The sequence below is a fragment of the Larus michahellis genome, chromosome 1 (assembly GCF_964199755.1).
Source record: "Larus michahellis chromosome 1, bLarMic1.1, whole genome shotgun sequence".
Taxonomy (NCBI): domain Eukaryota; kingdom Metazoa; phylum Chordata; class Aves; order Charadriiformes; family Laridae; genus Larus; species Larus michahellis.
Genome location: NC_133896.1, coordinates 178,589,114 through 178,613,184, shown reverse-complemented (window position 1 = coordinate 178,613,184; position 24,071 = coordinate 178,589,114). Strand labels below are relative to the sequence as shown.

The 24,071-nt window shown below is 36.4% G+C and overlaps 1 protein-coding gene across 6 annotated transcripts in view; it reads right to left on the bottom strand.

The window, feature by feature from the left end:
• The window catches only part of DACH1 (dachshund family transcription factor 1), a 365,270-nt gene that overhangs the window by 39,223 nt on the left and 301,976 nt on the right, over positions 1-24,071 (bottom strand). For all 6 annotated transcript variants that reach the window (XM_074564434.1, XM_074564395.1, XM_074564385.1 and 3 more), the window contains 2 exons: positions 9,729-9,880; positions 653-800 (listed from right to left, as the gene is read on the bottom strand). In XM_074564434.1, the coding sequence (XP_074420535.1) occupies positions 653-800; positions 9,729-9,880 (300 nt within the window). The remainder of the gene's footprint in view (positions 1-652; positions 801-9,728; positions 9,881-24,071) is intronic.

Here is a 24,071-nt window from a genome sequence, read left to right as displayed (position 1 = left end):
TACCTTTACTATCAATGTTTTAGAATGTTGTACTGAAACAACATAATGAAATTATTTTAAAATCTTTAACATGTATCTGCTTTACAGTGTGCTGATTTTAATGTTTGAAATGCTACTAATGTTACTGCCTTATCAAGAAGAACCTTAGCTGTTCCTTGTACAAACATGTGTTTCATCTACTATGCATTATAAAGGGCTTAAATATTACTATTACCTTAATATTTATTACATACGGTTTGCCTAAATGTGCAATATATGACCTTAGCACACAAGAACAGACACAGGCATTCCTAAAACCTTGCAAATTCTTAAATTTGATAGAAGTTGTCCTTGCATTAAGTAGCTATCCTTTTTTCAGGATGATCACAACCTGCCATAACAGCACCTATGGTATTTATAACTGTGTTGTGTATTACTGATGTAACAAGTAATATCCAAGAAAAACGCTGAGAAAGAGGAAGGTTCTTGTTTTAAATCTCATAAAGATCCTATGCAGAATCAGGCAGGCTGTAAAACTTCCTGCATTGCAGTCAGCTTGGACATAACGTGAGGTAAAGGGGAAACGTTTTGATCAAACACAGGTGTTTGGTAAAAAATTAGGTTTCCTAAGGAAATAAATTACAAGGTGTTTATGTCTGCTCAATTAAGATACCTCTGTTCTTCTGCTCCACGGCCAACTGTTTTTCAAGAGTTTCCCTCAGTTCTCGTTCCCTGAAGAGCTCCATCTTCAGCTCTGTCTTTTCCAGTTGGACCTGCTTCTCTTGAGCTCTGGCATTGTCTATAGCAACCTTTAGTAGACCCTGTTCAAAGATAAAGTTGGATAATGTTTGAAGAACGTTAGAACAGCTGAAACAATACACAATTTCTGTTATTCTTCCTTGATTAGGCATGTGAGATTGTACAATTGAAATAATCCTGTTATTGGGTCAGAGCCTCCCAATTATCAACAGAAAATTTTTACTGGCATTTATTTTAACAGGTGGGCAAAAATCTGTAAAAACGTGGCAGTCAAGTTTTCCAAGAAAACACAAACACCTTTGACTGTGTATATAACTAATGTGAAAAAGTTACAGAGATAGATTTAGTCTTTGTAACAGATAAAAGAGACAAACCTACATCAGGCATTTGCCTGTGACCGAAACAAAAAGCTGTCCCCTTGAAAAAGAATTGGCAGTCTCACAATCGCATCACACACAGAACGGCACAACTCAAGCAAATGGAAATTATCAAAAGGAGAAAGGCTGTTTTAAAAGCTTGCCATTTTGCTCCTTATTGTTGTTAATTGTTATTATTTTCAAATATTTTCATATTCCATATGGTTTCCAAGGAAAATAGGGTTATCGGGATGCTAAGCAGCGCATAGTCACAAAGCAGGAAGATATCTCTCTTTTAAAAAGTCTGTTCCCTGATCTTTTACAATTGTTACCTCACAGCAGAAAACAAAAAGCAATCATCTCTCAATTTCTTGACCGGGGACAGTTGAAATAAACTCTACCTTTTTTGTTGTTATTGTATTCAGGAAATAATGTTTCAATCTATTTTAAACTTTTCTTGAGAATTTCAGCTTCACCGTTCCTTCTTTTTTGCAAGGAAACAGGAAGATGCCAGCATAGCTAATAAGTAGATAGTTTAGGACAGTGAGATAGAGTATGAAAGACAGGAGGTGAAACGGGATTCAAATAAATGAACATGGGAAGAGGAAAGATTTCCTTTTCCGTTTTCCAGAAGCCTGGCCACCAGGCTTGTAGGTCTACACCTGAATCTCTCCCCTTGAAACTATCATAATAGAGTAGATAATTAAGCATGGATATGCACATATGAACCTCCATGGATTCAAACCTAACTCTTCTGTATCCTAGGCAAGTCTCCTGACAACTTAACTGTAGAGATAATTTGACCCAACAGAGATTTAATTACTGATATAAAGCAAAACAATGCCAACAGGAGAGACTGGAGAGTACTCCCCAATAGCTCTGTTAGGGGAGCTTTCAGCTAACAGACAAAAGGTTCACACGCACAACCCAGTTTCAGAACAACCATACTATAGACGTGAAATCACGTCCCCCAACTGCCAAGTAAGCTTCCTCACCCCTCAGGCACACTTCCTAAATTGGATTCTGGGTTGCACATTTTTTTTCCCTAAAATTCTTTGAAATATCTCCAAAAAAGAATGGAAAAAGAAGCCAGCATGAGGATACTTGAGAAATGGAAAAAAGTATTTTTCAGGAGTGTTAGTCTGCACATTTATCCCACTAGTCTTCCCAATGCCTGCTTTGAAATTCATGTCCTTCAAACTCCTCTTTTAAGCTTGCTTTCAGAGACTGCTATTTTCAATACTCCTCATCCTCATTCTTAACTAAATTGTTGCCTCAAGTGTTGTCTCATTCAGAGCTTAATCTTTGCAGCTCTATTACACTTCAATCTATTAAAGTCCACAGGAGCTGAAAGAACTCAACACCTTCCAACTGCAAGGCCCAGATGGTCACTATAATGATATACGCTACATAAGTATAGAACTGCTTTAAAAGACCCAAACACTATGCTAAAATAGCTAAACCGCAAAGGTATTTTGTGTTGAACGTTAAACCTGAATGACTGTTAAAGAAAAACATATAAAGCTAAATATAAAGCTCTACAGACATATGCAACCTCCCCTCCATATTATCCTGTGCTTACAACCATCATAAAGTACATTTTCTATATGGGATACATTTGAAATAGTAAGAAATTCAAGTAGGAGTTGTTTATCAATACCCGATTCTGGTTTTCATCTGAACTCTAGAATATTTTAATCGCCTCCAATTCATCACTTACTGGAATATGTGATTCATCCAAATCACTAATAAACCAGATCAAGTGAAATTTCACGAAAAGTATTTGTTGATGAAAAGTGTATTGTCAAATAAGTTTAAAGCTGCAAACACCCTCCTCCCGAATTCTTACAATCCATCTTGTTTAACAATAAAATCAAGCTGCTAAAGCAACTGCCATCTTTACTCAATTCAACTACATTAATGTACATGTTTTCTTCTTCATCAGGAACAAACAATTAGTAACAAATGAAAGAGATCATTACATCAAGTGCCCTTTTAGATCACCCCAATTAAAACTTTAGTTTAGCTGTATTTTAATTCTAAGATACCAAATTCTAATTTTCTGCTCTGATTGCTCTTGTTGACTTATCTTTGAAAGATGTACTCTCAGTGCAAAGCCTAGAGATTATTTAGCAAGATGCCAATGTTGGCACCACTTAATGTGTTGATTGGTTGTATTATCAGTAGCAGTTTAAAATAAATTACTATTAAACTATTATTGTCCTTGGCTGACAAAACACAATATTTTGGTGTTCTTTAAACATGAAACAATCATTATGAATAAACACGGAGAATAATGCTAGAGTGTAACACTGATGTGTGTAATTTTATATTAAGAATTGCTGCAAAGTATGAAGCTGCTAAAAGCATATTACATTTTCTACTGAATTTCTACACCATACTTCCTCCCCCAACCTTTCCTTTTTTTATACTTGCTGCTAACGTAGCTAATGGTAATACATTACCTATTGCTGCTGATTATGTCTGAAAAATATTAGCTTTTTGGAGCCAAGACCCACTAGGGACTACTTATAAGCTACACAAAATTAAGTTTCATTTTTAGAAGTTAAATCAGTGCACATCAGTAGGCGTCCAAAGTGAAAAAAAATCTGCACTAGAGCCAAACTGATGCATATGCAAAAGTGCTGTTGCTGCCAATGACAGCTCTACTGCAAAAATACTGGAAACATTCAATATCTCCCTGTATTTAATGCAGAAGGGGGTGAGAAAAAACAACTAAAAAGTACAGCATCTAAAAATCATTCGTGCCCCTTGGAACAGGAATAGCAATTTCAGAGTTGCATGAAATTCTATTAATTCTCCCAGTGGATCAGCTGTAAAAGATTATACAAAATACAGTATGTCCAACTTGTATTTGCTATGGCTAATCCTCTAACCTGATATTAAATCAATATGCTGCCAATGACAATGGGAAATGCAGTGCAGCACAGGACATTAACAAAAAGAAAATATTTCCCTTTAGGGAAGGTCAGATGTTATGGAGGCTGGATAATGATAATTGTAGTGAACATGCTCAGGTTCCAGATTTGTTTTTAATACAGTATGGCTCTATCTGGAGCCAGGCTTTAAATATGGCATGCCGTTCTTTTCCTCTGTGTCACTGTTAATAATTTTTTCTTTTTTTTATTATTTCAACATAATGTAAAAAATGGATATTTTCCCCCTGGAGATTTATAGATCATTCTGATTTGGTTTGTTTAATTTAATGCACTTGCTTTAATATTTTCCACTGATAAATTCTTCAGAAATGTTGCAAATAAAAAGTTAAGTTGATATATGGTTGTTGTTTCTGCCCATTCTCTGATGTATCCGAAAGCACCATGGCGTTAGGGCAGTCTACAGATCCTATAGAAACTAAACGTATATCAAACCTCAACTCAGCCTTAATGCCAGTATTAACCATCATTATTTTTAAAAAATGTGAATAACGTGTTGCCTATTTTGAAAGGGGTGGAGGGGAAGGTATACAGCAGCTCTTCCTCGTTCTAGCTACATCTACAGTGTGTTCCACTTAACACAATTTAGTTAGCTACACAGCTATATGTGACATCAAGATGGCCCTACTAGCTAGTCCAGTGGTCTATCTAAAAGATCATCTCCTGTTTCCAACAATCATCCACAGTGAGTGAAAAAGGAAAACTAGAAGAACAAGGCATGCACACGGTGAAGCTTTCCTAGTCAATCCTCCCAGCTTCCAGAGATTGGTAGCTCAGGGGCTTCCTTTTGCAATATTAGCTATTCATGGTGAAAACACTTTCAAATAACATCGCTTCTTTTTAGTCAGGAAATTAGATATAATTCGTATGCTCTCATCTCATCATTAAAACTATCTGTTGAAAGGCTTGCAAAAAAAATCAATATATAGCTTTTTAGTTAACTTTGCTTGACAGGTAAATTTTGGAATATTTGGTATTTGTAACTGACTACTGACTTAGTAATATAAGCAAAGTAAGATATCACGGCTTGACCATCTCCACAGATGGCTCCAGAAAGACATTTCTGTAATATCTCAGACTGAATATCTCCATCGCAGATAAAGGCATATTGCACAAGTATAAATGACATTTTTCCATTAACATTTTCTGAAAAATAAAATCATTCTCCTGAATTTTAGTGGAAGATAAATACAATAACATGAAGTAAAACTGTGTTTTTTAGTTTATCTAGTGTTTGCAACATTTTTCGCTTGTGTATTTAGTTGTATATGGTAACAGTGCAGGAGACTCACAGCAGTAAAGACAGCAGTTTGCTTTGTTTTCATAGGGGAATTTAGTTTGTAATCAGGCATTTTTTTATTAATATCAATGGGATACTTGCAACTTATTTTACATATGTCTTTAAAAATACTTAGCAACAAGATTGTGTCAAACAATACAGTCTTGATAGAAAAATACAGCCACGAGAGTGCAACCAATTCATCCCTTAGATATTAATGGAAATTCAGCTTGGGGACAGTAAAGATTCAGAGTCTAAAAGCTTAAAATAACATTACTATTACCCACGAATATTGTAGTATCACGAAAGGCTGTGCCTGTAACATATTTTGGCATAATTGGGCCATGTCTCAAAAAAAAGTGAACTTATGCAAGGGGTATGGAAACATCTTTAGCCTTCTCACTAGCACCCACACAGCATTTAGCTGTGACCCACCTTCCGTCACCCTTCATCCTCTCTGCAGCTGCACACAGACTTCCAGCACTTAATCTGGAAGAAATCAACAAATATACATTGGGAAGGAAGAGACATATCACTTAATTTAAGCTCTCTGGGGAAATTTATTTTCTCTTCCTTTTAGATGTGCAGATATACATGTGAATAAGAAAAATATGTCCCCAATCTCATTTCTTTATTTTACGTGTGCATTTGTGTAATTATATTTGGTTATAGCTTATTATTTGCTTTTCAGCAGTCCCTAGCAAGAAATAAACATTGTTTGTTCTGGGTACCGTATATTGTTATTATCTCCTCTTTAAACGTACAAATAATTAAACTTCGGTTTTTTGTTTCAATAAGTATTTATGGAGAAATAAGAAAAATATAAATGATATACAAAAGGAAATAAACCTAACTAGCAGCCCCTGGTGACAGCGATACCAAATAGGCTTGTCCAACGTTTGCCTAAAATTACAAATTAGTGATTAGGGGATATCCATTTAATTTCAGTATGGCCGGAGGACAAAGACTCGCTTGTATTTAGTGGCCAATTTTAAAGGATGACTTAGACTTCTAAAAGGTAAGTAAGCAGAGTTAGGCACCAAGTTCAATCACCTAAGCTTTTCAACACCTGCAAGACTTTTGTTTTCAAATATCAAAAGCGTTTAGAAATTTTTGCTCACATACCCAAAAGCGCTGTCCCCATGGCAAGGCTTAGGATCCTCCTCACCCTGACAAAGGTCAAAATTAGAGCTCCCAGTGCCCACAAAGTTCCCTGATCCTGTTCTATTTTAAACCAGGACAGACTCCACAACTTCTGGAGGCACCCAAGGTCTATATTAGGCAGATCCTTCAGATCCTGTGCTTCACAAAACTGAATATACACAACAGGATCAGAGCACAGATACCTACCATCACATCCATGTATACTGGTGTGGACAGAGGCTGCTCGCCTATGTATTCGTGTGACCATCCTATCCCTAAAATATAGGCAACCTCCACTACCACATGTGGCAGTTTGTGCATGCACCCCAGTCCCATGACCTAATGAAGACGTACACTTGCATTGCACAAGCGGACATATACGCCTTCTGTGAAAGGACACAACTGTATTTTCATCGTGCATGACCCTGGGGAAAAAAGAACAGCGTTTACCGAAAGCACTCATCTAGCCTTTGGCCAGATTTCCGCTATCTTCTGTTTCAAAAGCACCTTAGTACTGGAGGCAGGGAACGGACTGTAGGCCGTTTCCAGATCTTTTCAAGAAAGTCAGATCTGCTCCATTGCTGGTAACCTCTATCCATAATGCTAGACTAGCTGGAACAAGATGATGAAGGGTCTTACTGCTCCACCTCCCCTTTGAATATACACCTTGGATATTAGGACAAATTTTTACACTGAAAGGGTTATCAAGCATTGGAACAGGCTGCCCGGGGAAGTGGTTGAGGCACCGTGCCTGGATGTATTTAAAAGGCAGGTAGACACAGTCCTTAGCGACATGGTTTAGTGATGGCTTTTGTCAGTGTTAGGTTGAAGGTTGAACTAGATGATTTGAAAGGTCCCTTCCAACCTAGGCAATTCTATGATTCTGTGATTCTACTGAAAGGGATGTAAAATTTCTCTGGACCAAAGGAGAGCAAAGAGGAATTTGCCCAGTGACAAGAGTCCTTCTGACCCATGTACTAAATGCATCATGGGTTTCGGGTAATCCTTAGGCATTTCCTAACAAAGTCACAAATGATACTGCAAGCAGGGACCATAGCGCGGAATTTCTTCTTTCCACAAATCCCATTAACGAGTTCGAACTTGTAGCCAAATTCCTAAAACTGTTCTGAGAGTGTCAGTATCACAGTCTCTACCTCATCTGTGGGCCTGGGGTAGCCCCCTCTCATTGCAAAAATATGGAAACCATTTTGAATGGCATTGATTAGAGGTGGCACAACTGGGTGGCACAACTGCCACCCTTGTGCACAGGTTATTGTAATAGACTCTACTGTTTTAAAGAGAACACTTAACTTTTTCTACACAGGTGGGAAAATCAAACTAGCTTTTAAAAACTTTTTTTATGAAGTGGTTTTCTAATGTTGTCCTGATAGAGATTAAATCTATGGGGGGAAAAAATGCCTTGATGGTATATGAAAGAATTGCTAGAGATCTGTGGAAACCATGAAATGCAACATGGGGACACTGAAAAAATCCTTATGTCCCACCTGTATACCCTGATTTGTTGTGATGTGTAACCTCAAGGCAAGGAGAAGTAAGTACAAAAGCACAATGAGAAAAGGCATAAAGTCTCTGGTTTTCTTTACGATGTTGCTTTCTATTTTAGGTCTTCACTCCAGGTGAGACTACGTTTTTTATTAAAAAATAAAAAAATAAAGCAAAGCAATGACTGAATTTTACATACACATTTTCTGTAAAATAAAAACTGAATGCATTCTTGGCAAATTAATCCTGGTCATTTATCCTGAAGTAGTGCAGCACTCTCATATTCAATCACGAGATTAGCTAACCTGTTGATGCTGAATGCTTTGCTCATTAGGTTGCTGTCTAGAGACATTGAGTGCACACATTTGTCAAAAAAATTACTAAGAACTTTCCTGTACATGCATGCACAGCTAAAACATTACGTACTTTGCTAACTGTTTTGGTGTTTGTTTTTTTTTCCTTTAGAATAAAATACATTCATTACAGACTGCAGCAGAGTGGTTAGAGTAATGCTAACTGTTCTAGAATTCCCTTCGTTTGTGATTTAAATATTTAAGATCCTAAGTCTTGGAACTGAAAAAAGCAATCACAAATATGCTGCTTCAGATCAGGCAGACACTGCAACGCTTAATTCTTAAATACCACCATTTTTTTCATTATTAGATCTCAAAACATCACTAGTGAATGGATCATACAGTTTCCATAAAACAAGAAGTGCCGTAGACTTTAATGAGATTGGTTGAGAAAGTAAAGTGAGCAGGATTTGGCCCTACTCTGTCACAGCCTTTGCTAAATAGAATACAATTGATTTTAGCCCTGTGAGGAGCAGGGAGTTGGACTCGATGATCCTTATGGGTCCCTTCCAACTTGAGATCTCCTATGATTCTATGCATTTGCAGGAATGAGAAGGGGAAAATATCGTGACAAACACATTAGAAGTCAGCAGCTGCACAGACGAGGCTTATCTGGAATGGGTACAATATGGCTGCATTATTTCCTGCACGATCGTTTTGCTTCTGCATGCAGCATACAATCATATTGTTGCAAAAGTTGCATCTGGGGAACACATGATCACTGAATTTGTGGACAAGAGAATTCTTCATTCTAATATGAAACACTCACATCTTGGCTCCAAGCGACATGCTAGTATATACCTTAAATAATATTTGAATCAGGCCGTACTGTACACACAATAGACATCATGACTACCGAATAGGAAATCTGCAGAAAATTTGGTAATACCCTTTGAAGTCTATTCTTTGAAGACAGTACTTTAAGTGAAATGAGCTTATTTATAAAAGAAGTGCTTTTTGTGAATGCTTTTATGGGAGACACATTTCAAATAGCTTTAAATATCATTTCCACCTTGGCGCTCCAGCAATTTAAAATAACTGTTTATTAAAGAAATGTTTCTCTGCTTAGTAAATGAGATAAACAGTAAGATACATTTCATTAGCCTGTAATAAAAAGAGCATTTAAGACAAATGTTGTTAAACACACCAATGTAATTTTCATCGAATTCTCTGCTGCGGTTTAATATACAATCTGTATTTTTACGTACTGTATCTGACAGCTTCTAAATTCATTTGTTTGCTGTGGTTCCTTTAAAACCTAAATTACTAGAAAGTTTCAGTAAATTAGTTGATCCAAATAATCTTATGAACTGATTAAGCTAGAATGGTTATATTAATTTAGACAAATCTGCAACTGGCTCCTCTCCATCCCTTTAAGCTGATCTACAGAAAGGCCTACCTGGATGTTAGTCAGAAGGGTCTCTATGGAGGACAATCCATCAGGGAATAGAAAAGGAGATGGAAAACCCGGAGGTAGTGGTTGCCCATGCCCAGTTAGAGAAAGTTTGTCAAGGCTGTCTCTTGCGGTTGGTGTGGAGAGCGGGGTCTCATCTGTATGTGATTGAAACAAAAATATAGAACAAGTTACGCTTGTCTGTTTTTATTAGACCTCAGTAATGGCTTCCCTAGTGGTTTCCAGAACATTTATTGCAAATTGGTTCCTGCTATCAGGAGAAAATGCTTTCTGCTGAATTTTCTTTAATGAAAAAGCTGTGGAGATACAACAAGATAACATTAATGAGTAACTTTATAAGCCTTTTAAATGCAGTCTCTAATGAGACTGAGTTTACAGTGCCATAGAATCTTTTTAAAACAAATATTATCTCACATATACTTGTGATAATATATTCAGGCTGACTTTATGGGCACCTTCCCAATTATCTCATTTTAGTTTGTGTTCTATTTGGATTGACAATAGAATATTTTCGAGCATGGCATATATTTTGTATACGAGAAGTATTTGAATATGAGGCTTCCCACACAATTAACCCTTCCCGCTCTTAATGGTTTCACTTACAGCTCAGAAGATTCTGCAACACCGAGAAAAACTACAGCTCCTCAACGCATTTTTAATCAAGAAAGTACACCTGATTCCCACAATTGAATCATGCTCAGAACAATACATGAAATTAACAGCACGGTTACAATCACTGGCCTAATTTTTTTAAGTACGGACATCTTCTAACAATTAGTGCGAAACTCCTTAGTGGGATCTTTGTAACAATCAGATCTGATCAGTTCTGACATCACAACGGGAAAAAACTCCCACCGCTTGAAGACTTCTAAGATTAAAGTTTCACAGATAATCTGTGAACGGATTATAAAGTAAGTGCAGAGGAAAAAAAAAAAAAGAAAAAAACACAATTAACAGAAACTTCAATACCCTCTTTTTTTTTAATTTTTGAAATATTTTTAGACTACTGTTGATACGATACAGAAATTTAGGTCAATTTCTTTGCAGCAGATATTAATCTGAATTCTTCAAAAGGGAAACTATCTATACATATATATAGATACATATATCTATACGTGCCCTTCTTACCAAGGGCTCAGTCATTAACTGACACATATTGATGTATCTCAATAAAACACAAGGACATCAGAATGTACTCTTGGTATTATGCAGATCTCTGCACAGCTCTTTGACTACAGAAGAGTTTGTCAGATTTGTTCTTTTTCATTTCGGCTTTGATCATTATAAGATACATATGGTTGTGGGGTATTTTAATTCTCTTTCTTTCAGCACTTTATTTAATTGTAGTTTCAATAGTAGTTGTATTTCTCTGTTTATCCTAAAAGGAGCTATCTCTCTTTTTGACTGGAGTACACTACTTTCCGAAGTGGACATAGTCTAGGACCAGGAAAACTAAAATCTGCTGCAACGAAGGGTTAGAGTGTGGGCTTTGACAACCCCAGGACCAGAAAACCGTAACTCCGAGACCCAGTTCATTCCAATCTTCCCCATCCACCATTACTCCAGAAGTAATTCACCTCCATCAACCATGTTCAGGTGCAGATTTCTTGCCCCATCTCCTTAGCAGCTCTGTTCTGCTGGCCAGTATTTACAGTGCTAGAGCACAAGCCTCACCCACCCACCCATTCTTTTGGTCCCTCCAAAGAAATATGCAAACAGGCATTTGGACATCTGCTTCTGGGCTGGTCCAACTTAGCTCTTTCTATAACCAGTGGAGAGAAGCAGACACCAATTTAAGGTACTAATCCATATGAACTATCGCAAGCATCTACTGCAGGAGGAGACAAATCTTTCTCTAGAAGTGTCTGTTGGCTGTAAAATGAGCCTAATCTGACTAGCTCAGAGGGAAGGATCTACTTTTGGTGAGATCAGTCCTACCATGGAAACCGTTCTTCCCTCTTCACTGTGGCTCAGGCTAAGAGTAGCCTACACAAGGAGTAAGATACCGTTACACATCCCCTATTTTTTAAAATTTGTGCTACAATTACTGCTTTCTCATAAAGTCATAATTCAAAAGCTTACCAAGATAAACTCTGTGAAACAAACTGACGTTGACCAAGGAAAGCTTCAGCCCATTCAGAGTCATAGAAGATTTTTTTCAGCTACATTTAAGCTTTTCAGCCATGTCACAAAGTGCTGAGAAAAAGTGGCTGTACGTTACAGAACCACTTCCTATCTACCTTACTGAAATTCAACGCAGGCTCTGAAAAATGTACTCTGTGGATGTATCCTCTGTCCTCACTCTAACCCACAGCAGCATCAATGTCTGAGTAATCATTTTGTAGTAACATACTAAAATTTGGCCCTAAATATGAATTGTTTCTTTTCTTCCCAACTTTTAAAATATTCCAGAAATATTCACCACTTCATTACAAAAAAATAAATTAGGTATTCCTGGGTATTGCAAACTAGCTTATTGTTCTCAGATCATCCTGCTAGTTCATCTTCTCAAATCCCATTCTCGTGTGAAAAATCATTACCAAATGTTTTTTTCCAAACTGCAGTCAGAATTGTTATGCCTTCATTAATCAAAAAAACCAACCCAAAACTTAAACAAAACTGGTTAGACAATAGATTGATAAACACTATGCAACATTATTGCATAGATGAAAGCTTTTTTTCCTGTACTGCAAAAGTGGCTTTCCCAAATGATTCCTACCTACCATTAAAAAATAAAAACATAAAAAAAAAATTACAAAACCTCTTCTTTGTTACATCACTGAGTTTTTTTTGGCTAAAGACCTCTTTATAACAGTGGTTCCAGTGAAGGTACTGGACTTGCATGGTATAGCAAGAAGGAGTCTGATCACTAGTCACTAGCCTGGTGGCGTTGAGTCATATGAGAAAGTAAACTAAAAAGAGATATCATTTGCCTCTAGGTTTGTCAGAGAAATGGACCAATGAGCTCTCGCACTTTCTGAGTCCACTTAGATTCTTACTAATATTTTAGGTCTCAAATTGTCAAAATCTTTTAGATTTATCTTAGAAAGATAAAATTGACCCACTTACAAATTCCATAGGCTTTAATTCACTTAAAAACTATGCTTTTCCATACAATTGTTGAGATACAGAAAGCTCGTAACGCAGGTCTTGTCATAGACTTTAAGCAAGGGATTAATTTTTTCATTGTATTACTACTTTAACATTAAATATATGTTAAGTTTGCTGTACCTTGTGCATGCTCAAAACATGTCGTGAAGTTTGCAAAGACTTTCCTGACAATGTGTGGCATGGTTTTGCAATAGGCAAAGTAACTTAAAAAAGCTCAAAGTTATGCAGAATGGTATGAACTCAAAATAACATCCCAACTCTTATGTTATAATAAATAACAGAAACAAATTTACACTGAAGGGTAAGACTAGAGAGCTGAACTTACTATGAACTTATTTTAATGAAACGTCAACTCAGAAAAAAAAAGTCAGACTAATGTGACTTTGTTTTCTTGATGTCCCATGTGAAATAAACTTTGAGTGTGAGTATGTTTGAAACAGCAAATGTACATATTATACACAGGAAGCATGGATATTTGTGGATGTGAGATAAGCGATGATTGAGGGAATCTTGAAAAAATGCATTTTTAAGAAAAACCACATTGTAAACACAGCCAATTAAAACACAACCACGTATCTTAGTAGCAAAATAATATGACCTCTTGCAATTAAGGCATTTTAAAATCTTCCGTTCCTGCAGAAGTCCTCTTTTCGCAACACAATGATATATCTCTTTGTTTCCAAGTAATCATTAACCTAACATCTTTTAAACTGTTGCAAAGGAACTACTAATGTTCCTCTTAACCTACTCGCAGAGCAACACTGCAAAAACGGTGACTCCTCGCTGGGAGACAGAGATCTGGCATTTTCAGTCTAAACGCATCAAAGGAACCATTCGAAGACAAGCCAGGGCAAGAGGGGAAAGAGGGTCAATCTACAACTCCATTGTCAGACTTGGGAGCACAACAGTGTAAAGAAAGGGGAAAAAAAAAGAACAAGGCAGAACAAAGAAGTGCCCGGGCCTGCCTTGGCTTGTGCTGGGAACGGAGATGTTATAAATTAACAAATAAACAAGGATAGGACAAGCTGTTACCCAAGCCTCGACAGTATCTGAGCAGAGATGAATATGTGCCTTGACATATGAACTAAATCACCATAATAGGCAAGTCTGAATGTGACACATATCTTTAGAATATTTGTAAAGGCTACATCCACTCCATTCATTGTTCCTCAATTTCCAAAAATTCACCTGGTTTTGTTCAAACCAGATTTTATCTGCAAACAGCAGCTGGTTTGGGCCAAATACAACGAACATTTTTCACTGTATTTGGTTTGTTGCCATTCTATTTTATTCTTTCACCAGATAACATGGAAACAGACATCCTGGAAGCTGTGACAGCTATTTAAACAATAATAGATGAACGGAGGTAGCCATTCTCTTGTCTTTGTTCCTAAAAGCAAGTAGGATAAGTTCAGACCGGTCACCAATCAAACTGGAGAATATTGATATTGCCAGGATTTGAAAGCAAGCGATAATAGCTCGCTCCAAAAAATACTATACAGATTACTGCCTTTCTGTAATCATTTAATGGTTTTTTGTAATGCATCTTGATGCTTTTTTGTTCTCTGTAAAATATTTCACGTGTATTTGTTCCTAAAACAGGCTCATTCTTACCATTTGAATGATGAAAGAGGATCCTGTCTTCACTTTTTACCATCATAAATCTGGTGCATACATTTTTGTGGAAACAATTTATTCCATTTGGCTTGATATGATTTTGGTTTATGTTGTCAAACACCCGTTAGTACAAAGTCTTGTATTTCACCTTCCTCAGAGTTAGAGGTTTCAGGCGTGAGAAGCTTTTCTATTTTAATTAATCTGTAACTGTTGATTTATATAGTAACACAAAAGAACAGGGGGTCCCATGCGCTGAACTGAAATGTTTACCAACTTCATGTAGATTTAAAAGAATAAATAAAATCCTCCTGCTCAATTCCCATATCATTTGGCTGCTTTATAGATTTGGTCATTCGAGATTCACCCTGAACATAACTAGGGGCAATGTGAGATGACTGTGAAGGATGTTACGAATTGTAAAAGGAATGTACTAAAACTAACTCTTATAAAAACATTCTTTTTTTCTATCTACGTTTTAGTTTCTTCTTTTTACGCTGAAAACAGTTCTCCGGGACAACCAAGTACTCTGAAATTAAAACATCTGCAACTGTGGCAGCTAGAAATAAGGGGAGAATATCAAATATTCAAATGGACTGACTAGCTGGCTGCTGTTTCGAAGAGGCTGGTGCTCTCACAGCTGAAATGCTTTCCACTGAGTTCTTGACTGGGTATGTTTGCCTGAGGACTTTGAAAATAGTAAGTCACAAATAATGAAATATGACTAAAAGATTAAAAACTTACAAGGAAAGGACCATACCTAGCAGGAATGCATTTCTTGGATGTGTACATTGCTCACCATGGCTTTATATCTGGTGCAGTCACGTGCATTTGTTCTTACAGAACTCATACAATAATTGTATATCACTTCTAACATTACGGGACATTTTCATAAGTGGCATGGCTTCAACACATGCAGCATTTCACTCGATGTAAAGGATTACACAAGAAGAAAAGTACGTAAAAATCTAGTTTTATATGTCCAGCTTGGAGGTAGGTTTAGATGCCCACCAACAGTAAGACTCGTATTTACTGACAATTCTGTCTGATTTTAACCACTGAAAATACAATATTCTAACTTGATGCTTGTCCTTTTCAGAAAAAAAAAAGAGTTTCAATTAATACATTTCCAGTATTTCTTTAATCCTTTTAAAGAAAACGCAGTTCCTACAGATCATTCCTCACGGCCGCACAGGGTCACTGAGCACACCGCACTCGGAGTTGTCTCCATAACGGCCAATTAGAGCCAGATGGAGAATTACCCCTTGAACACAAGATTAGGGACCTCTCCCTCCCAGGTTCAGTGATATCCCTTCTATGCTGATACCTTGTAAGCCAATTTATCTATGAACATAGAGGGAAAAAAAAGGAACGCATTGCTGGCTGGAAGCAGGATGTCGGGGTCTGGAAACAGGGATGGCTTGACAAGGAGACAGGGACTAATCAAGAAGTCAGGGAACGCTGAGTTGAGAAAATAGGAAAGAAGGACAGTCAAGGTGGCTGACCACTTTGGAAAGGGATAATAGGATTGGGATTATGTGGTGAAGGAAGGGAGGAAGAGTGCCCAGGAGCAAAAAATTTATACTGACTCAGCAAGAAATAAACAAAACAGCCAAACAGCGTATTTTGGACAAGTAATTCTCGTAGCATTTCAAGAACTGTAGTTCAATGCAAATTAAATTTATAGCTGTCAATAACAGATATATAAAAGTATGGTTTTTTAAAGGTCATGTGTTTTAGTTTTGTTAAGGCATTGCTGGTATAACTTCACTATAAATGAATGGAAAGAGTTGGCAAAATACACCCAAAAAGCAAAAATGTAATTAGTGGTGATGTTCCAGCTGTGAGGATTTCTTCAGGCTTTTTGGACTAGATCGAGTTGAGTTTATTCTTCATTTTACATGTCCCTAGGAGGGCCTCAGAGTCAATCAGCGCAACTTATCTAATTTTCTCTTTCAATAAAAGGATTATTTTAATAACCTTTATCTTATTTTGCAGCCTATTACTGATTAGGGCTGGGTCAAGCAGTATTTCCTGATTTATTTATTCTAAGAATTCCACAATATGTCAGAATAAATTATCATTCATATTTTTAAACAAATGTATTTTACCACACAATTGAATGTTAAAATGGCGGTGATATTTCCACTTTGTGTACTTTGGCATCATAACACAAAACGCGCAAAACAAAATTATATGGTTTCTCTGTCCCCATAATAAAAATTATCCTGTTCACTCACAGAATTTTTCACACAGCTCTTTAAAGTGCACAGAATGGTCAGGAACAAATAAGAAATGAGATATTCAAAGATGATTCTGCATATATCTGATAATTATATAGTACAAATATCTTGAACAGCGACTTTCATTAATTAACCCTAAAGAAATATAAATTCCTAAAGATAAAACGATAGTTAGAAAGGCACACTAAATATTTTTATAGCATTTTTTAACAATATATTAGTATAAATACAAAGCACTTTATAATACTATAACCTGGAATTCTTAATTATGAGAACTACGTCCATTATTTCTTTTTTAAAGATCCTTATATGCTACTGGCATGGATCAGATGCAGATTAAGGCCATCTGTGCTTTGGATGCTGAAAAAAGTATAAATGTATTTCACTGGTTCATGTCAAATGTCTCAATTAGTGCTCTGCTAGCTCCACTCCATCAGCCAGGCAATACTGAGTGCTAAAAAGAATGTTTCTTGGCTTCGTAGCAATTCTATGAGAACTGCTCATATGCAGAAGTGTATGCGGGGGGTTGTGTAAACGTGTCTCCCTATAGGTTCACAAGTGTCATTCTGAGCTTTTTCTGAAGTTGTGCTGAGGGGTGTGCACGATCATCTATGTACTAAAGGGATACCTGCTTAGGAAATCAAACCCCACCATTCACGATACTGGCCATTTAATCTCCTTTCCTGTGTTGGCTACAGAAGCTGGCTCCCTTGCCTAGGTAGCCTGCCTGTACATCTAGCTTTCCTAAACGTATGCAGAATCAAAGAGCAAGCCAAGTATTTTGAGTCTGGGCTAAATTCCTGATTAACATCAAACTTTAAATTAGGGATTGGACTTAAAGACTGCATACTTAATGTATTGTGCACTAAAACTCGTATTTTCAAAATTATGGACATAAATATGCACATCACCACTGATAAAAGCAATACACAAGGCAATACATCCACAGTATGCATATTTATTTTTGTGCTGCCTGTTCCTCCCTCTATGTTAACTGTCTCCGTATGGCTACTGCAAAATGCAAAGTAAAAACATTACAGAATGTAACAATTACATTTTGCTAGATTTTATTGGATCATTTCAAGTGCCACATGATTTGGATTAATAATCCTCTGGACGTATTTCATGAAAGTTGAAAAACATCTATTATTTTGGGATTTAAGGCGATTTAAAAAATAAGGAGTATCAATAATACTAGCATGTTTGTCATTGTCAGCTGAAATAACACCACTCCTTTTTTGTAGGCATAATGGTAGTAAGAAGGGAATTCTTGATAAGAGCACAGCTGGTAACTTGTAATTCTCTGAAGATGAAGGTTTTATGGCAATACCTGGAACTGCATTGTATTCACCCTGTTTTTCTTGGTCTGTGTTCTGTTAATAATTCTAATATCCATCAGAATTCATATTCATCAGAAAAAAAAATATTGCGTCAACATTTTCAAGAAGTCCATATTCGAGCCATGCCACAGTTATGGGGGACTAAGCGTTAATGTTCCCGCTGCCTTGTCGCATGGCCCAAGTTCTTGGTAATCTGCTGACAGCATGAATTGGATGCCCAAACAGAAAATTAATAGACGGCGACATGTCATGAGACACTCGTCAGCTGTCATTCATTCCGCACCACATAACCTGTCCCACACGCTTGTCCCCAGAATGCTGGCAAGCAGATGAGATTGACCAGGCGTGCTTGGCACCTGGTGTAAAGTGGCAATACAGGAGTCAACAGTACCACACTTCACAAATAAATACATCGGAGAGAGAAGACAAAAGAGGTTTAACCACTTCGCATGTATGGTAGCCCATACTGGTCATCCGCACCAGCAGAAAAATCTTCATCTGGTCAGAATTCGTAAAACTGGATCTATTGATTAATGCAATAGTTTTGTTTAACCTAATATTCGTACAGAATTCTGTGATGTTTCTTCTTAAAATGAGGAAATATCATATTTTAGATAAATATATAAAATGTTGCAGAAACCCCAATACTTTAAAAACGTATATACATATATTCACTTCACTTTCCTCTAAGATCCTATTAATGCCCAGGATTTTAATAACTTCACCAATAAAAAAGTATGCTATCTATTCTTGATGCATATCATGCTCTAATATTCAGATTGACAATATATTAATTAGACCACTGAATGAGATGACCAGTCTAAAAATGCTTAGCGAGACAGAAACACACCAAGAAAACCTGTTCCCAAGCTTTCTCTATGCCAAAATTCCTACCCCAGATGTATTAGTATGCCACGCTTAGAGACAAAAATGCCAATGAAATTAAAAAAAAAAAAAATCAAAAAATAGTCAGATCAACTCATCCAACACGGTTGTATGGCGATATTTGGCAATAGGGTCGGGAATCTGTGAATATGCGAGGAAAAGCCACAAATGCATCGGAAACGCAGGGGAAGAAACCACGCTTTGCAAAGAAAGTACCTCGGGGACTGCGTTGGCCAAGACCTGCAGCCGTGCTTCCGAGAGGTTAAGGTAACAGGTCGTTTATCATCAATAGTTCAGTAACATCTACTTTTTGTTTAAGTACCCAAATGGCAATACACGCTTTTTACAGAAATCCGTGATCTAGTAACTCCAAGATCTTAACTCTTCTCAGAGCTACTACAGCAATTGTTACTGAAAACAAAAGGATGTGAAGCATCCCATTTTGACAGATTCTCACCAGGAAGGGTACAAAATGAGTGAGCTGTTTCAGTATCATGAAGCAGCAATAGCACAGAGGCTTCCTTATCTGGGGGCTAAAAACCCCACATTTGCATAAGGGACCATCAATTATACTTAACTCACTTTTTAAAATGATTTCACAATAATTTTTTTAACAAATATAATAAACGCCCTTAATGTGTCTATCTATGGAATGGTTCCAGTACTCAGATGCGAATGTTGTAGACAATAATTGATGTACGCATTTTGGATTATATGGTTATGATATCCTAATAGAAATTTGGCTGCCTGCCTATGGGAGTTCAATATGAGTTCCATAGTTTATAGCATCAGAAACAGTCCTTTACAATATTATAGCCACATTTCTCAACCCATTGCCTATAGATTATATCCTAATATCTGATTTTCACAGAAATCCATAATAGTAAACAAACCAGAATCCCTAAACCCCAGAGTGCTCAGAAACAAAATTCACAATGAAAAGGCGAGCATTTTTACATCTGATAGGATTCCTCTTGCAATTCATTCATCAAACATCTGCAACAAGCTGCCAGAATGTGTCCATTAGTGAGATTTCTATGGCATTCACTAGCTTGATGCTCACTGATAGAATAATGTAAAAGTTTTACCTCTAATGTTTTCTGCTCCATTTGAGGCATCCACTTTAAAGTGAGCTTGCTCTTACTGCTTTTATTGTTAAAAATACAGCCACGATTTGGCCTGCTTGTGTCTTCATGTCTTGGAATATGTAATTTATGCTAATATATCAGAATACGTATTATGAAAGACCAAAAAAAATATCCTTTATGTATTTATACATTATGGGTCACATTCAGCATTGATTTAAGAAGATAAGAAATAGTCTGGAGTCATCAAGTAACCCGGCTCAGTTTGGTTTACATTAACTACAGAAAATTAAGGTACCTTACATAACAAACATGCCATATACCTGCTGGTAAATTAAAATCTTTCCCAGGATCCATTTTAAAACCTTCATGCAAATTAAATATTGCATTCAGCCTTTTATCTACATTGTATCATAATATCAAGGAAATATCTGTTGCAACTCCACTACAGGGACAGATCTTTTTACTAATTCTGTTTCACATTAAAATTTCTGCAAATGTTTCAATGTTTAACGTAATTGAAAATTTATTTGTTTCGTTCCTTAAGCAATTCTAAATGCTATGTAATAGAAGCAAAACACAAATCCTAAGAGTGGTTCAAATGCTCTCTTCTACTTTACAATTATTCATGTATGCGATAACTGTACATAAACAAAACAGGAATCAAAAGACCTTTACCATCACGGTACTGTGAAAACAGTTACTGCCTAAACAAACCGAAACGAATCGCACACGCTTTATTGTCTTAACCTGATGATCTCATTACATATTTAAGGATAATGCTTTTATTCAGCACCCTGATAGCAGGTTGGCTTTAACCCAGCTAGTAAAAGAGCAAGAGCCGCATCAGGCAATGACCACCCTGCGTGGTTTTGTGAACTGCTGCACCCAGAAGACCGGGACGCGCAAGTCACAGCAACTTCTGTGACTTTTTTTTCGGTTTTTGAACGGAAGTCGGTGCTACTGATGAAGGCTGCTCTTCTACCAAACTTTAGTACGATTCAACGAGTTCAAAAACTAAATGTAAATTCTTCTCGAATTATTTTCAGAATCGGTTTCCCTTGCCTTCTCTTTGTCCTAGCTTTTCTGTAATTCAGCATATTCTACTGCTTCCTACAATTTTTTCCTTACTTCTCAAACATTTTTCTCAGGAACACTTATTGCTTCTGAAGTTTCCTTCTTTCAGTAGTTTCTTCCCCTTCCAAGATATGAAAAAGTTAGTTGGCTTGTTGAAATTTCAAGGCTGACTAAAGACCAGAGGAGAAAAAAAAAAACAGTTAGAGAAAAGGCAAAGATTGTGCCAGAAATCTGAAGGGACAAACCAACGTAAATAAACTCCCTATCTGCAAAATAAAACGGATCTTGACTTCTTTTATGCTTGTTCATTTTCACAAGTACAATGGCGAAAACAAGACCTAAATCATTATCAAAACAGATAATAAAGTGGAAAATAACGTCTTAAAAATATGTCTTTAATTTCTGCTCATTTTCCTATATTTTCGTATAAGCATAATTGGAGCGGTCCCGATCTGACTTTTTTTTTAAAGTATAAATAATACAAACCAATATAGTTATATTTACATAGGAATGTGTAGGAAGGTTCAACATTAAGTCCAGTGGTTTGAAACATGAGCATTTTACTATGCTGCTTTACTATCCCTTCGGTCTATAAAAGAAGACACCGCTACGTAGCACCCCACTATTTTCAGTGTGGGAAGTAAATGAAGATTTGTTGAATACAAAAGCAACAGACATCTTAGACATTAAAACAGCAGGGCTTCAGCTGGTACAGATCCCTCTGGTTTTGGAGGGGAAAAAAAGTTGAGTCAATGATCTAATCCTATGTTTAATCTTAATCCCCCAAAAGATTAAGTGTACAGAAGCCATTTCTAAGTCCAGGCCTTCCCTCACAACTCTTACACGAAGTGTTAAATTTATGTTTCAGGTTAAGAACAGGAGGGAAAAAAACCCACGAAGGAACATGTTCAGAGAAACTTTGCTTTAACCCTATCACTGTTTTTGGCTGTTCTGTCTTTGTACAGCATTAAGGGTGGTATTGTACAGTCCCATTATACAGCAGATGTTAAATGCAAAGTAAAATAGTCAGTTGTAAATGATTGATGATCCTCTTTACTATTTCAAAATAAGCCCTGATTATTTATATAGTTTTGGACACTGCTTGAAAGCATCATATTAAACCTAAACAATTGATCCATTTTTCAATGACTTTTGTATGTAATGTATTATGTATGTTTTTACATTCTTCTGTGTAAAAGGCCCTGGTGTATGAGAAATGTTTAGAGTTTTGAGTGCTCCACCCAGTCCATATGGTAGGTTTGCTCTGTGCGTAAGACCTACCTTTTTCCACCAGGTCCATATGGCAGGCTTAAGCTAGCCAGGGCCTTCTATCCTCCACAGGGGCCATATGGCAAAGAGAGCTCGGTGAACACTCATTTACCTTCTATTAATACTTCACGTGTCTCTAGCACATACACATACATACAGGCATGTATACAGCGATCAGATCGGGTAGAAAAGACTTAGCTCCTGAAAATTCTTTAGCCACATAATCAATACACCTATAGCAATACAAAATGAGATGGGGATTATGTTTTTTCTGTTTTTATTAAAACACTGAAAACTCAAACAGATAACTCATCAAACTATGTGATAAACTCATCTGATGGTTTTAAACATTTTGACAGAGTATTATTTAATTATGCTAACAAACTAGTAGACAACAGTTCAGGATTAGTTTTTAACATTACTTTACAAGAACAGAACTAAATCCCTTGAATCCCTGCCAAAATGTGCATACTATCGACAGTGAAAATATTGGTTTAAGATTCATCTCTAGGCTGCCCTACTAATAATAAGTTTTGAGCAGGTTACTGCTCTCTTAATATATTTAAACATAGCGTCAAAAAAACAGAGAAACAATAATTCAATATAGACAGTAAACTATATGCAGAGAGATAACTATTTACAAGTCACATGTAAATAAGCTACTATTTCCTGAAGACACAATACCTCTACCCTTAATACTGGAGTAAAAGGAAGAGAGTATGATCTGAGAGCCATAGTTATCTTCTGTCTAGTGTCCGTACATTTCCTCTATGGGTAGAACCAGATGCAGGGCTACTACACGAGTAAAACAGTTGCATTGGGTTGGATGATTAAGGACATGGATTTAACATCAGCTAAAAAAAAAAGATGGCGACTTTAAATTGTAATCCATATTTTCAAAGTAATTACTCTAAAATTGATACATTGTTATAGCATTTACAACTCAATCCAAAGCTTTACTGTAATTCTGAAGTAATTTAGGAACCCTCAGCATTTTATTTATACAGGAAAGATGGAAGCAATTTGTAACGTTTATGAAAGTTTTATTGCACCTACAAGCTGATTTAAGAAATGAAACAATATTCCCCAGTAGTAGAAATTTTACAAACAAGTTTTACTTATTTGAAACTTAGAACATTACGAAATGTAAAAATTATAATATATTGTTTTTATTCACAGGATTTATAGTGCTTTCATCCGGTTTCCTCTTGTTTCAGATCATGTAAATAACCCCTATGTTGTCACATGAATATTCAAATCTCTCAAAGAATTATCAGTGTTGAAAATAAATAGCATAAAGAATTCAGAACAAGTATGCATGTACATGCTCTCATAGTTTATTTTTGTATATAGCATTTATGTTTTGTTCTGCAAACAATCAATACAATATGGAAGAGTTTTCCACAAGGAATATATCTCCTCATTTCAAACGAGCCAAATAACAATAAGCATTTTAGGAAACCATGAGTATTTTATTAAAGATTAAAAGAGGCTAACTACTATGCTCATGCCTCTTCCTCTTATCTTCCTGCTTTTGATCATTGCCAAATACAGCTAAATCAATGGGGGAAAAAAAGCTTTATTAATTTCAGGGGTTACGAAACATGACCCCAGACTCTTTGCCTCTAACTTTCATTGTAGGAATGGCATAGTATATATCTTTAGTATTCACTTATCCCCTTTGTTTCAGTTGTTCTCTTTTTA